Below are 14,302 nucleotides of genomic sequence, written 5' to 3' on the forward strand. Positions count from 1 at the left end.
CTCCCAGCTGATGGCATGGGGAAAGCAGCAGAAGATGGCCCAGGTGCTTGGGGCCCTGCCACCCATGTGGGAGACCTGGAAGAAGCTCCTAGCTCCTGGTTTTGGCCTGGCATGTGCTGGCTGTTGTGGCTATTTGGGGAGTGAACTGGGGGATGGAAGATCTCTTGCTCTTTCAACTATATAAATAGTTTCAACTCTTTCTACTATATAAATAGATTTTAAAAAAGAAATGAAAATACACCAAAAGCTGTCTTTTTTAAATCAGAAAAACTGAAACCTCTTACCAGAACAGTAAGTAAAAACACATAATCAGATATTGGTGACTAAGAAGGGGATACTGCCATCAACTTTATACCATTAAATTCTTCAACAACTTTAAAATTTATGAAGAACTTCCAAAAACCACACAAAAGCAGATTTCATCAGAAAATAAATTTCAGTTTCCCTAATTACCTAAGAAGTAATTTTCAAATACTTCTCAGGTTTTTAAAACTATAAGATGATGATCGATCTTACCAAAAAATGCTTGGGGAAGACAAATATCACTGCACACAAAATTCTCAAGATGCCAAAGCCTTTAATGTAAAAATTTTAAGACAGCATTCTACACAAATATAAAAAGCTTACCTGTATAGTCGCATTTCACTCAGCTTTATCGTTATCAAATCAATAACAGGTGGGGGATTGCTCTGGCTCTCTGTTATCATATAGAATGTATTTGTCATTGTGATGAGTCCAAAATCAGCAACAAAAACATTTTCAGATGCTGGAGACTGTGGGATGACTACAACAGGGGCTTTGATGTTAACATCCAATGCCATTCTGGAACTCCTCTGTGCCAGTTCTTTTACACCAGTAGCAGCCATTCCTGCTGCCTGAACAGTTGCCTCAGCCAAGGCTTGTTTAGCTGCTTGAAAATTATCTATAAAAGCCTGTAAAGATAACAAAGCTTTATTCTTAAAGTTACCATCGATAAGACCTAATAAATACATGTTGATGTTCATGATTTTATTTTCATTAAGAATTTTTATTTGCTACAGGCATTATTTATTCCAAGTCTGTCTACAAAAATACAAATTTTCGACTATAAAAATTAATAACACAAAGAAATGAGAATACCTCAAAAAGTTCATGCAGAATGGCCTTAGAGATAATATGGCATAAAAGTTTTTTTTAAAAAACCATGCATATTAGTATAGATAAAATAAAAAATCATCCTTGGAATAAAGCAAAATATCAATACTTGAATGTCTCACTGATATCTGTTTCCTGTATTGTCTCACTTTCCTTAACAGCTAAATAATTCCAGTTCCCATACAAACTCAATGGACAGAGATTTTATTTTTAAGATTAAAAAAAAAAAAACATTTTTCTTCCAAAGCTCTCAAATTAACTTTTCTAATTCTTGAATTATAGTAAAAAGTATTTCAATGACACAACGTATAAATTCCTTAGACTTACACTTAATTTTCGCATTCAGGGGAAAAATAATACTTATTTTAAATAATTCTTAAATATAAAGTTATAAGAGGCATCAGTGACATGTTTTTGACTAATAAAAAGAAATTAAAAAACACTTGTTCATCTTTACTTTTTTTCTTCAAAATTTATTCATTATTGAAAGGCAGAGTGACAGATTAAGTGAAAGAGAAACAGAGAGATGGAGATCTTCCATCCACTGGTTCACTCCCCAAATAGCAACAGCTGGGGCTGGGCTGCTCCAAAGCCATGAAAAAGAAATTCCATCCAGATGATGGTAGGCAGGCCATCATCTGCTGCTTTCTCAGGTGCTGTAACAGGGAACTAGATTGGAAGTGGACTTCAACAGGCACTTGCATTGTAAGTCTCAGCTTATCCCAATGCACCACAGTGCTGGCCTACATTTTTATTTACTTAATGAAACAAAACAAAAAAAAAGGTTCTAAATCCTGAAATATATTAAGCAAGTACACAAATCTACTCCTTGTTTATAAATATTTCCATATTTGGTCTATTTACTCTATTAAACCCTTAGATTTTTAAAGATAATGTATTTATTTGAGACACAGAGACAGACAGGAGTTCCATCTTCAGTCTCCAACGGCCAGGACTGAACCAGGCTGAAGCTGGGAACCAGGAACTTGGTGGCAGGGACCCAACTGTTTGGTCTAGCACACTGCCTCCCATAGTCTGTTGTAGCAGGAAGATGAACTCAAAACATAGAGTCACTCTGCTATGGGATGTGGGCATCTTAACCACTATGTTAAACACCTCACCTCACATATCCTTAGATTTGATTGCCTAGTTATACTCTAGAACGTTGAGACACCATTTTAAAAGAAAAGATAATAATGTTAGAGACAGGTGTGACACCACAAAAAGTATCAACTGACAACAAGGGAAAAACATAGCAACAAAAGAGAAACTTGTGGAAAACAGGAAAAAAAATACCTCAAACACCTTAGGGCAGAGTCAAATGTGTGTTTAAATCTAACTTTTTAAAACTCCTATATTCAGGCCGGCACCGCGACTCACTAGGCTAATCCTCCGCCTGTGGTGCCAGCACCCAAGGTTCTATCTAGTCCCGGTTGCTCCTTTTCCAGTCCAGCTCTCTGCTGTGGCCCGGGAAGGCAGTGGAGGATGGCCCAACTGTTTGGGCCCTGCATCCGCAAGGGAGACCAGGAGGAAGCACCTGGCTCCTGGCTTCGGATCGGCGCAGCACCAGCCGTAGGGGGCCATTTGGGGAGTGAACCAACGGAGGGAAGACCTTTCACTCTCTCTCTCATTGTCTAACTCTGCCTGTCCAATAAATAAAATAAATAAAGCTCCTATATTCAAAGGATTATAATGCAATTGAAAATATTACTTTTAATTGTGACTTGAAACCAAAAGGTTTTAATTACATATTCAGTATTTTGCAAAACAAGGATTTAAGCTCCTGTCATGTTTTAAAAAATTTAAATATGTAACTGTCATATGCTAAATATCACATATTCAATGCTACTATATTAAACATAAAGTTCAATAACTGCAATATGCTTATGTAAATTGATGTTTATAAAAGGTAATACATATTCATTTCAAGCATTACATTATACCCAGAAAATCATGAAAACTCAGAAAAAAAAGTTAATTAAGCCAAGAATTCTTGTTATTCTTTATATTTTACACATAGCAAACAATTTGTTAAAATACTTACCAATACAGTATACAGAAATTTTGTGACAAAAACTACTTCAATGCAACCAACAGTTAAATCAACCTGAAAGTCAACCACATTCATATCTGTGTATGCAGGACCAGCAGTTGCATCCATGTAAGAAATCATTTTGAAGCTGAAAACTTCTTTTCCAGTGATATAAACAGCCTTAATAAGATAAAATTAAATTATTATAATCCATTTTTGAAGTGATGTGCCTTCAGTACAAAAAGAAAACAAAATGTACATATATTGAATAGTCAAGTATTCAAGCCAAATACAAAGGAGGCAACAATTTTAATTGCTTTATTAGAAACTATACTGCAAGGTTTTTCAAATTGCTGATATCAGTTCTGTTCCTTTGTGGGTCATAAAGTCAAGTTAGTAGGCATGGCTCAGTTTTTTTGTGTTTTAAATGGAGAACAGAAGAGAAAACAGAATATGCATTTTCATTCACAGTATACTCTTTGGTACTAACAATCACCATATAAGTGTATTTCTGGCTAATCGTCTAAAATACAATAAAATAAATAATAAAATAAAATAAAAAACCTGTACAAGTAAATGTAATCTACTTCGTTTGACTTGATGAAGGTGAATAGATTTTACAGACTGCTCAAAAGGGTTTCATCTTTAATAATTTTTTTTAATTTATAAGTTAGTTAAGAGTTCATCTTAGTTACAAACTAGGAATTACCTTACCTACTTGAGTTAAAATCTCAAGCTCAGAAATACCAATTGAAAATTATGGAGACAACAGGAGATAGAAATTTTAGAACATGGTGAGAGCACTAACTTTGTTCATAGTGTTCTTGACTTTCTTAAATGGTAGGCACAAGGGCAAGGGGCTAAAGAACCATCAACAAGGCCGGTGCCACAGCTCACTAGGCTAATCCTCCGCCTGCGGCGCCGGCACTCCGGGTTCTAGTCCCAGTTGGGGGGCCGGTTCTGTCCTGGTAGCTCCTCTTCCATCCAGCTCTCTGCTGTGGCCCGGGAGTGCATTGGAGGATGGCCCAGGTTCTTGGGCCCTGCACCCGCATGGGAGACCAGGAGGAAGCACCTGGCTCCTGGCTTCGGATCAATCAGCGCAGCGTGCCGGCCACAACGAACCAGCCGTAGCAGCCACTTGAGGGGTGAGCCAATGGAAAAAGGAAGACCTTTCTCTCTGTTTCTCTTTCTCTAACTCTGCTTGTCAGAAGAACAACAACAACAACAACACCATCAACAAGCAATCCATTCCAACCACAGACTAAACAGTCCTCAAGAACCAAAGATATGAGGGACCTCTGAAATGTTGAGGTACAAGACAAGGCTGAAAAAGAACTCTACAGTTCTACTTTTATCTAAGATGCACAAAGCTGGAGAGAGGGTCATTCCAAATCCTACCAATAAGAAACGACCTGAAAACTACAGAATCATAATTTTTCTTAAAAATAGTACAAATCTGAGGCCACAGGACAATAAAGCACAGTAAAACCTAAGGAAAAGTGAAAACAGATATTTCAGGAAAAGACAGAAGCAAGCATCCCCTCACTTGCAACAGAGAGAAGGAGAAATGGATGCTAGGTACTATATAAGCTAGGAAAGAATATAATTCAGCTATAATAACAAAGGTTGACTGTGGACTAATGTGACATACAGAATGCCTGTAAACCACAGAGAGAAGGGGAGTTCACGCTCAGTTGCAGGTACTTCATGAGTCTGTTGGGAGCACAGGAAAGACTGCAGGCAGGGCAAAAAATCATATAAAATTTTCCGTGGTTATGATGCTGAGAAAGAGAAGCCTGTACTGCAGAAAAGCCCCAAAGCATCCCAAGGATTATCTTCTTCTCAAAACCAAGCTTTAAGACCCTAAGGGAAGGACAATAGACCTTTTGCTCTTAGAGTCCACGTGAAGATTCAAAACCCCAGGGACAAGAAAACTCCATATATGGGAGAACAGAAAACTTCCTGGAACCAGACCATTTGAGGGCCGCCCCCCTTCTATTGTGGCAGAGGAGAATTAATCAACACTACAGAGGAGCCACCATAAACATCCTGTCAGGTGAATGGGTAGAGGGGGAGAGGATCACCAAGAATGCCTCATTTTGAGAAACAGAGAAACAGCCCTGACTAGGGCTGAAAATGGACCAGATGCTGATGAGTCTACTCACTCTTCCTTTTGCCCTTTCCCCAAATACTCACCATTAAGATCTCAAGCACTGAGAAACAAGCAATAGTCCAAAACATCAAGTAAAGAGCCAAGAGTATACAAACAGCACTTTCTGAGGCGCAAGAGCAGAGGGAAGATGAAAGCCTGAGCATGGAGCAGAATCCCAGACCCGTAACCTCCATCTCAAATACAATATATAACAGAAGGGATCTGAAGCAGTGCTACAATGAAGGGAATCACATTTAACAAGAAAATGTAAGCCTGTCCAACTTCACAACAGTGTCTCTTCCAAAAAACCTTAACTGCTTTACACTAGGGAAGAAAATATCTATCTTTCAACTTCTAATACCATCCTGTTCAAAGGACTCTTAAAACTGCAACAGCTACACTAGAAAACATCGATGAAAATAAAACTTCCATCTGCTATTTCACTCCCCAAATAGCCGCAACGGCCGGAGCTGCGCCAATCTGAAGCCAGGAGCTAAGAGCTTCTTCCGGGTCTCCCAAGTGGGTGCAGGGGCCCAAGGACTTGGGCCATCTTCTACTGCTTTGACAGGCCACAGCAGAGAGCTGGATTGGAAGTGGAGCAGCCGGGTCTCGAAACGGCGCCCAAATGGGATGCTGGCACTTCAGGCCAGGGCATTAACCCACTGCACCACAGCATCAGCTATTACTATTACTTAGTAAATACAAATTCTCACCTTTTTATATATGGCTGTTACATCAGAATCCAAAACAACTATATTTCTTAGCTTTGCATTTATTTCAGCAACTAAAGGCCTCATAACCATCTCAGCATCAAGCCCTAAGGGAATAAAAGGAAAAGTAACTGCTTTTCCTACATTTAAGTTTTGAATTTTTTTTGAAATATTTGAAACATTATTACCTTCAATCTTAATTTCAGAAATGTTACGTGTCTGATCCTGAATGAAGATTTGTAAACATGATAATTCTGCTAAAATTTGCAAGGTAATAATATCCTCATTTGTGGATAGTTTTAAAGCTGCAAAAAAAAAATCATATGTTAAAACATAAGGAAAAACTTTCAGTAGCTTTTCACTACACTTATGAAGTAACTGAAATATCACCACAAGTAACAATACTACAAAAAACTTGATTTGCAAATGAAAGCTAAATAAAATCTTCCCTACTTTACTGGGAATTCCAAAAAACAAATACCATGAAAACAAAAGCAAATACAGAGGCAAAACATAACACTGTTCTTAGAGACTAAACATTTGAGTTTAGGAAGCTGTAGCTATAAAATACTCAAACTTATGGGACTCAACTAGGTGATACTTAGTATTTAAAAACAAGTTTTTACTATTTACAAAGCTCAAGTTGGGGCTGGCATTGTGCCACAGTGACTTATGATGTCACTTACAACACTGGCATCCCATATCAAGGCACTGGTGTCCAACTTGGCTGCTATGCTTCCATTCCAGCTCCCCGCTAATGAGCATGGGAGAGCAGCAGAAGATGCACCAAATTCTGGGTCCCCTGCCACCCATGTGGGAGACCTGGATAGAGGTCTGGGTTCGTAGCTTTCACCTGGCCCAGACCCAGCAATGGTGACCATTTTGGGGAGTGATCCAACAGAAGGAAGATCTATCTTTCCCCCTGTAACTCTGATTTTCAAATAAAGTATTTAAAAAATTTTATTTTTCATATTAAGCTTTCATTATTCAAATTTGTGTGTGGTTTTTCTTTCTTTAGTGGACCCTGTTATAGCAAGCAATTACGATTGTAGCACAAAGAGGAAATAAAACCTAAACTAACAGATTTGAGAATCATCACTATATCACTACAATAGATAACTTGTATTTCCTATAAGGAAAGAATATAGATATTTGTATAGATATTTCCTATGAGGAAAAAAAAATCAATAAAATGCAATCATCCCTAACTAAAAAAGAAACCCAAAATCTGAAGTGTTCCCAAATCCACAAGTTTTCTAAAACTGATAAGATAATACAAGAGCCGGCACTGCGGCTCACTAGGCTAATCCTCCGCCTTGCGGCGCCGGCACACCAGGTTCTAGTCTCGGTCAGGGTGCCGGATTCTGTCCCGGTGGCCCCTCTTCCAGGCCAGCTCTCTGCTGTGGCCAGGGAGTGCAGTGGAGGATGGCCCAAGTGCTTGGGCCCTGCACCCCATGGGAGACCAGGAGAAGCAACTGGCTCCTGGCTTCGGATCAGCGCGGTGCACTGGCCGCAGCGCACCAGCTGCGGCGGCCATTGGAGGGTGAACCAACGGCAAAGGAAGACCTTTCTCTCTGTCTCTCTCCCTCTCTCACTGTCCACTCTGCCTGTCAAAAAAAAAAAAAAGATAATACAAAAATTTTGGATTTTGAAGCATTTCAGATTTTCAGATTATGAATGTTCAACTTTTATTCTAATTTAAAATTAAACTGCTAAACTATGACATCACATTTTAGTCACATTTTTCTTATCTAAAAGAATGTTATTTAATGCATTTTTTTTTAGTTTTTTTAGGATTTATTTTATTTATTTCAAAGAGAGGTACAGCCAGAGAGAGAGAGAGAGAGAGAGAGAGAGAGAGAGATCTTCCATCTGGTGGTTTACTCTCCAAATGACCGCAACAGCCAGAGTTGAGCTGATCTGATGCAAAGCCAGGAGCTTCTTCTGTATCTCCCAGCAGGTGCAGGGGCCCAAGAACTTGGACCATATTCTACTGCGTTCCCAGGCCATAGCAAAGAGCTGGATCGGAAGTGGAGTAGCCAGGACTCAAATTGGCGCCCATATGGGATGTGGGCACTGCAGGCCGGGGTTTTAACTCACTGTGCCACAGCACCGGCCCCATGAGTTTTAGTCTAAATACTTCTGTATAACCTTAAATTAAAACCAATTATATAATAAATAGAATAAACAAATAGAATTCTGAAGCCAGTATTTCAAGTTAATAGGGGCCAGTGTTGTGGCATAGTGGGTAAAGTTGCTACCTGCAATGCCAGCACCCCATAGAGGTGCTGGTTCATGTTCTGGCTACTTCACTTCCAATCCAGCTCCCTGGTAATGGCCTGGAAAAAAGTAGCACAAGATGGTCCAAGTGTTTGGGCCCCTGCCACCCACGTGGGTGACCTGGAAGGAGGTCCTGGCTCCTGGCTTTAGCCTGGCACAGCCCTGACCGCTGCAGCTATCTTTGGGGTAAACTAGTAGACAATCTCTCTGGGTCTTTCCCTCTCTATATAATTCTGACTTTCAAATAAATAAAAAATCTTAAAAAATTTTCAAGTTACTAAAATAAGACTAAATTTATCATCTGCTTGGTAAATATTTGAGGTTGAGTTTTAAAGACACATACCTAATTTTTTAATGACATCTCCTTTGTCTTCAGTCTCTCCAACATATGCTGAAGTTGATTTTTCCTCTGTTTGTGGAAGGATGTTATTGAGATAACTTATTGTATTTACAAGTGCTTCAGTATGTAAATGAATATCCAAAGAAGAAAAATTCACCTAAAGAACAAGGCTGATTTTACTAAATAAGTCAATCAAAATTTGCTTGTCTGGTCTCTATAAAACACTATACTTTGGCTACAAAGGATACAGTTAACAAATCTTATACATTCAGAAAATAATTTTCACAATATACTTAGAAATCTAGTATCTAGTTAAAAATAAATTATTATCCTCTCATACCTTAATCAGTTGTACCACGTTGTTATAGGTACTTTTCAAGTCAGGTACACCTTTTTCAACCTACTCAGAGAAAACAAAGCTATTAGGACATGTGTATTTGAATATGTGTACCTGACTGTATAATTACATGACCGTCTTATTATACATTTGTGTAATTTTTCCAGTTTTTTTAATATATAATTTAAGTTTACCTAAAAAAGCAACTGCTTTACCAGAACAAAAGAAATGTGTTAAGTATAGGCCTCTCTGGCACATAGCAAGTACTGAATAAATGTTGCATATCATCAAGAAAGGAAGTTACACAATATGAAGTGTAAAGAACATTTCGGTATCAACAATTCCTCCAAATTTCTTCCTCCTTTATTTGAAAACAAAATTTATGACAACTGTCCAACAAATATTCAAATATTGTTTTTTTTCCTAAAAAAACTTATCAGTATTAGTTTTGATAGATAAACCAAAAATGTATTCATTATGGGATAAAATATGATTCATACATTTAAATATTGTGGGATGATTAAATCAAGCTGATATACATAGTCGCTATCTTATCTATTTTTTTTTTATGGTGAGGCATTTGAAAATTTTACTCTTGGTTATTCTGTAATACACAAGCATTAGTGTTGATTATAGTCACCCTGCTGAGCAAGAGATCTCAAAACTTATTTCTCCCTGTCTATCTAAAACTTTGTTCCCTTTGATCAACAATTCCCCATCCCTGCCTCCCCTATGCTCCCCAGCCTCTGGTAACCACCATTCTACTCTTAACTTCTATGAGCCAAACTTTGTCAGATTCTGTATATAGGTGAGATCTTTAATTTTTGTCTTTAATAGATTATTTCAGTTATGATAATGTTCTCCAGAGTCATCCACGTTGTTACAAATAATAGGATTCTCCCCTTTAAAGATCAAATAATATTCCACTCTATTTATACCATATTTTCGTTATCCATTTATTTTCTTCAGCTCTAGAAACACTCTGGTAATCTAAAAGTTATTTAATGCATAACTAATAACAAAAATCCTAACACATCTAACATTAGTAACAGATAGCAAAGTGATCTTAAAAGAAATAAAATATTATTTTAGCATTATTCTTATGTTACAGCAATTTTAAAGATAATGCTGCACTTACATAAAAAAATAAATGAAAACGCGGAATAAAGCAGAAATGGACCATAATACATTCAACTAACAGATAATAATACAAATACCATAAATCAATAGGAACAGAATAGAGTCATGGACACTAGGAAAATCAGGTAACTTCAAACAATGATGGTAAATGAATTGGAAGCATCACTTTGCATCATATTCAATAATAAATTCCATCAAGACTAAAATATTTTTTTAGTATGCTGTTGGGGGGAAAAAGTCAAACTACAGATCCTGTCTACTTAGAACACAGAGCTACTTAATTTGCTATATGAAATTATTCCTAAATCACAACTGTTAAATACAGGATGATGGGAAACCTTAAAGTATTACAAGTGACAAAGACTGCAGTAGAAATGAAAATTAAACAAGCTGAATATTACTAAACTTAGGAAACTTATCACAACATTCCAGCAGCTGGCTTACCTTCACATATTCCAGTGTTAACAGATCTTCCATTGTATTATCCAGTGTTGTAACCAAATAAACTGGCTTCTTGTTTACATCTGAAAATAATTTTTAAATTATCTATCATAAAATTACTGACAATAAATGCAGGCAATATGAGTAATAGTGGAATTGTAAAAGACTTTCCTGTATGACTTCTGGGCCTTGTATGTGACCTTACCCAATCTGGTCCCTTCTTTATTTTTTGAAACTCTGCAAGAATAATATATCCTCACAATTTCCTTTCTCTATCTTGTGTGACATACAAGACTAAAATTTAAACCCAGATAGGAAGAAAGGTAAGAAAAAGTAGCAGTCAGTTAAAGAAAAAGAAGAATAGGGGCAGGCAAGCTTACCCTGAACACTTGAGATTCTGGTGTTTCAGCATGGAATACCTGGGTTCCACATCTAGCTCTGGCTCCTTACTTGTTTCATGCTAAGACAGTCCCTGGGAGACTGCAATGATAGTTCAAGTAATTGGGTTGCTGTCACCCATGGGAGTCCTGGATTCCCTATTCTACACTTCAGCCTATCTGTTCCTAAATGTTGTGGGCATTTGGGGAGTGAGCCAGCAGATGAGAGCTATCCCTGTAAAGAAATAAATTTTGAAAAGAAAAACCAGAATGACTTTGAGGAGCAATCAAAAGGCATAGGAGAATTCTGGCCTTGGGCCACAGAAATAGTTAGAAAATTATCAAAATTTTTTACAATCCAGTTATTGAGAAGATAGCTCAACAACGTGATGAGGAATCAAGATTTTCTGTATATCAGTTTAGGTTAAAATAAACCTTATTACAGAGTTCAACCAATAGTACTAGGTTGAACTCTGTAATTAACACACAATTATTCTTAGGTGTTTAAATTTTAACTGAAAAGTGATCCCTGTTAGGAATCTGGAAAGCATTATGCTGAGCGAAATAAGCCAGTCCCAAAGGGACAAATACCATATGTTCTCCCTGATCGGTGACAACTAACTGAGCACCAAAAACGAAACCTGTTAAAGTGAAATGAACACTATGAGAAACGGTGACTTGATCAGCCCTTGCCCTGACTGTTGATGAACAACTGAATACGTTATCCCTCTTAGTATTTTGTTTGTTTGTTTGTTTGTTCTACTTAATACTTTTGGTTGAATACTGTAACCAATACATAGTTATTCTCAAGTGTTGAAACTTAACTGACAAGTGATCAATCACTGTTAAATATAAGAGTGGGAATAAGAGAGGGAAGAGATGTGCAATTCGGGACATGCTCAAGCTGACTTACCTCAAACGGTAGAGTTTAGAAACATATCAGGGGATTCCAATTCAATCCCATCAAGTTGGCATGTACCAATGCCATCTCACTAGTCCCAGTGATCAATTTCTGTTCACAATTGATTATAATGATAGGACTAAGAGCCAAAGGGATCACAGAAACAAGACTAGTGTCTGCAACTGCTGGCTGATAGAATAAAAAAGGGAGAGAACGATCCAACATGGGAAGCGAGATACACAGCAGACCCACAGAATGGCAGATGCCCTAAACAGCACTCTGGCCTCAGAATCAGCCCTTAAGACAGACGGATCTGGCTGAAAAGCCCATGAGAGTATTTCAGGCATGGAAAGCCAAAACACTCTGGCAAAAAACAAACAAACAAACAAACAAACAAAAAACAAAACAAAACACACACAAAAAAACAAACCCTACATGAAGGATCTCCGTGAGTGAGATCTCAGTGAAAAGTACAGGTCATCAAAGAAGGAGGTACCTTTCTCTGAAGGGAGGAGAGAACTTCCACTTTGACTATGACCTTGTCTAAATATGATCAGAGTTGGTGAACTCAAAAGGCTTCCATAGCCTTGGCAACTCATGACAAGAGCCTAGGGTGATTACTGATGCCATAAACAAGAGTGTCAATTTGTTAAGTCAACAACAGGAGTCACTGTGCACTTATTCCTCATGTAGGATCTCTGTCCTTAATGTGCTGTACATTGAGATTTAATGCTATAACAAGTACTCAAACAGTATTTTCCACTTTGTGTTTCTATGTGGGTGCAAACTGTATTTTTTACAGTTTACTTAATATATGCTAAACTGATCATCTGTATATAAAGAGAATTGAAAATGAATCTTGATATGAATGGAAGGGGGGAGGGAGAGGGAAAGGGGAGGGTTGCAGGTGGGAGGGAAGTTATGGGGGGGGAGCCATTGTGGTCCATAGGCTGTACTTTGGAAATTTATATTCATTAAATAAAAGTTAAAAAAAAATAAACCTTATTAGTCTGTAATCAGTACTTACTAGTTACATTACTGCATCTGTTCAAAATCTGTTAGACTAAGAAAATTGCTGTAGAAGAGATTTTGTATAATGCCTTAAAAACTATCACTAGCATAATACATATGCCTGCTAAAAATTCATATCTAGACCCTGGAAGAAAGGACTACAAACTAAGTATATTATTCTTGAGAAAAAATGCCAAGTTCCACAAATTCCTCCAAATTAAAAGCTTATGAGCACATAATCAGTTTTCCTACCACTTTCAACTCATAACAAGTGCAACTTTGTCTACATTTACTGATTCATCAATTATTGGTCATTGACTTTTTTTTTTTTTGACAGGCAGAGTGGACAGTGAGAGAGAGAGACAGAGAGAAAGGTCTTCCTTTGCCGTTGGTTCACCCTCCAATGGCCGCCGCGGCCGGCGCACCGCGCTGATCCGATGGCAGGAGCCAGGAGCCAGGTGCTTTTCCTGGTCTCCCATGGGGTGCAGGGCCCAAGCACTTGGGCCATCCTCCACTGCACTCCCGGGCCACAGCAGAGAGCTGGCCTGGAAGAGGGGCAACTGGGACAGAATCCGGCGCCCCAACCGGGACTAGAACCCGGTGTGCCGGCGCCGCTAGGCGGAGGATTAGCCTAGTGAGCCGCAGCACCGGCTGATCATTGACTTTACATAAGAAACTATTAACCACTCCTGAAAAAACTGAAGTAAAACTATTACAAAAATAGGTGCATCAATAATTCCTTGTTATTAATTGTGCTGTATTTACAAGGTTATTCTAATCCTCTGCTCTTGGAAAAACAAATTACAAATGTAACTATTATAATATTTATGAATCACTATAGAACATTATCAAGTTGGTTTACTTTTCTTTCCAATTATCAAACTGTTTCCTATTGTGAAAATCATAATAAAACAAAAACATATCTTCTATACATGATGGTGTTGGCATGGGAAAACCAGAATACAGTATATCACACTCAAGTTCTCAAGGCTATGGAACAAGTTCAAAATATGGGGGTGGGGGAGGATGTATAAATCATATCTCCTAGCTAAGTTTCAGGATAAGCTAATTTATTCCCTGCTTAAGAAACTGATTAAAGATCTTTTTTTTTTTAAGTCAAAGATCTTAACACTAACAAGATATACAGATGGCAAAATAAGCATATGAAAACATAATTCACATATTATGTCAATAAGGAAATTCAAATTACCATTATACACCTATTAGAATAACCAAAATCTAGAACACTGAAACACCAAAAGCAGGAGAAGTCATGCAATGAAAAACAATCTCAATTACTGCTGCCAGAAATGCAAAATGGTATAGTTACCTTGGAAAATGCCTGCCAGTTTCTTACAAAATTAACAGATTCTTACCATATGATCTGGCAATCAAGTTCCTTGGTATTTATCCAAAGAAACTCAAAATTTATGTCAATAAAGATTGC

General features: G+C 37.7%; 1 protein-coding gene across 16 annotated transcripts in view; it reads right to left on the reverse strand.

Moving 5' to 3' along the window:
* Window positions 1–14,302, reverse strand: part of VPS13A (vacuolar protein sorting 13 homolog A) — a 248,424-nt gene that overhangs the window by 114,999 nt on the left and 119,123 nt on the right. For all 16 annotated transcript variants that reach the window (XR_011379457.1, XR_016236667.1, XR_016236666.1 and 13 more), the window contains 7 exons: window positions 10,570–10,649; window positions 8,989–9,048; window positions 8,652–8,805; window positions 6,217–6,333; window positions 6,032–6,135; window positions 3,179–3,346; window positions 628–932 (listed from right to left, as the gene is read on the reverse strand). Coding sequence is in view for 13 of the 16 variants with exons in the window: in XM_089336575.1 (XP_089192701.1) it covers window positions 628–932; window positions 3,179–3,346; window positions 6,032–6,135; window positions 6,217–6,333; window positions 8,652–8,805; window positions 8,989–9,048; window positions 10,570–10,649 (988 nt within the window). In the remaining 3 variants the exon portion in view is untranslated. The remainder of the gene's footprint in view (window positions 1–627; window positions 933–3,178; window positions 3,347–6,031; window positions 6,136–6,216; window positions 6,334–8,651; window positions 8,806–8,988; window positions 9,049–10,569; window positions 10,650–14,302) is intronic.

Source organism: Oryctolagus cuniculus, chromosome 1 (genome assembly GCF_051225735.1).
Source record: "Oryctolagus cuniculus isolate XC-2025 breed Fujian yellow rabbit chromosome 1, ASM5122573v1, whole genome shotgun sequence".
NCBI lineage: Eukaryota > Metazoa > Chordata > Mammalia > Lagomorpha > Leporidae > Oryctolagus > Oryctolagus cuniculus.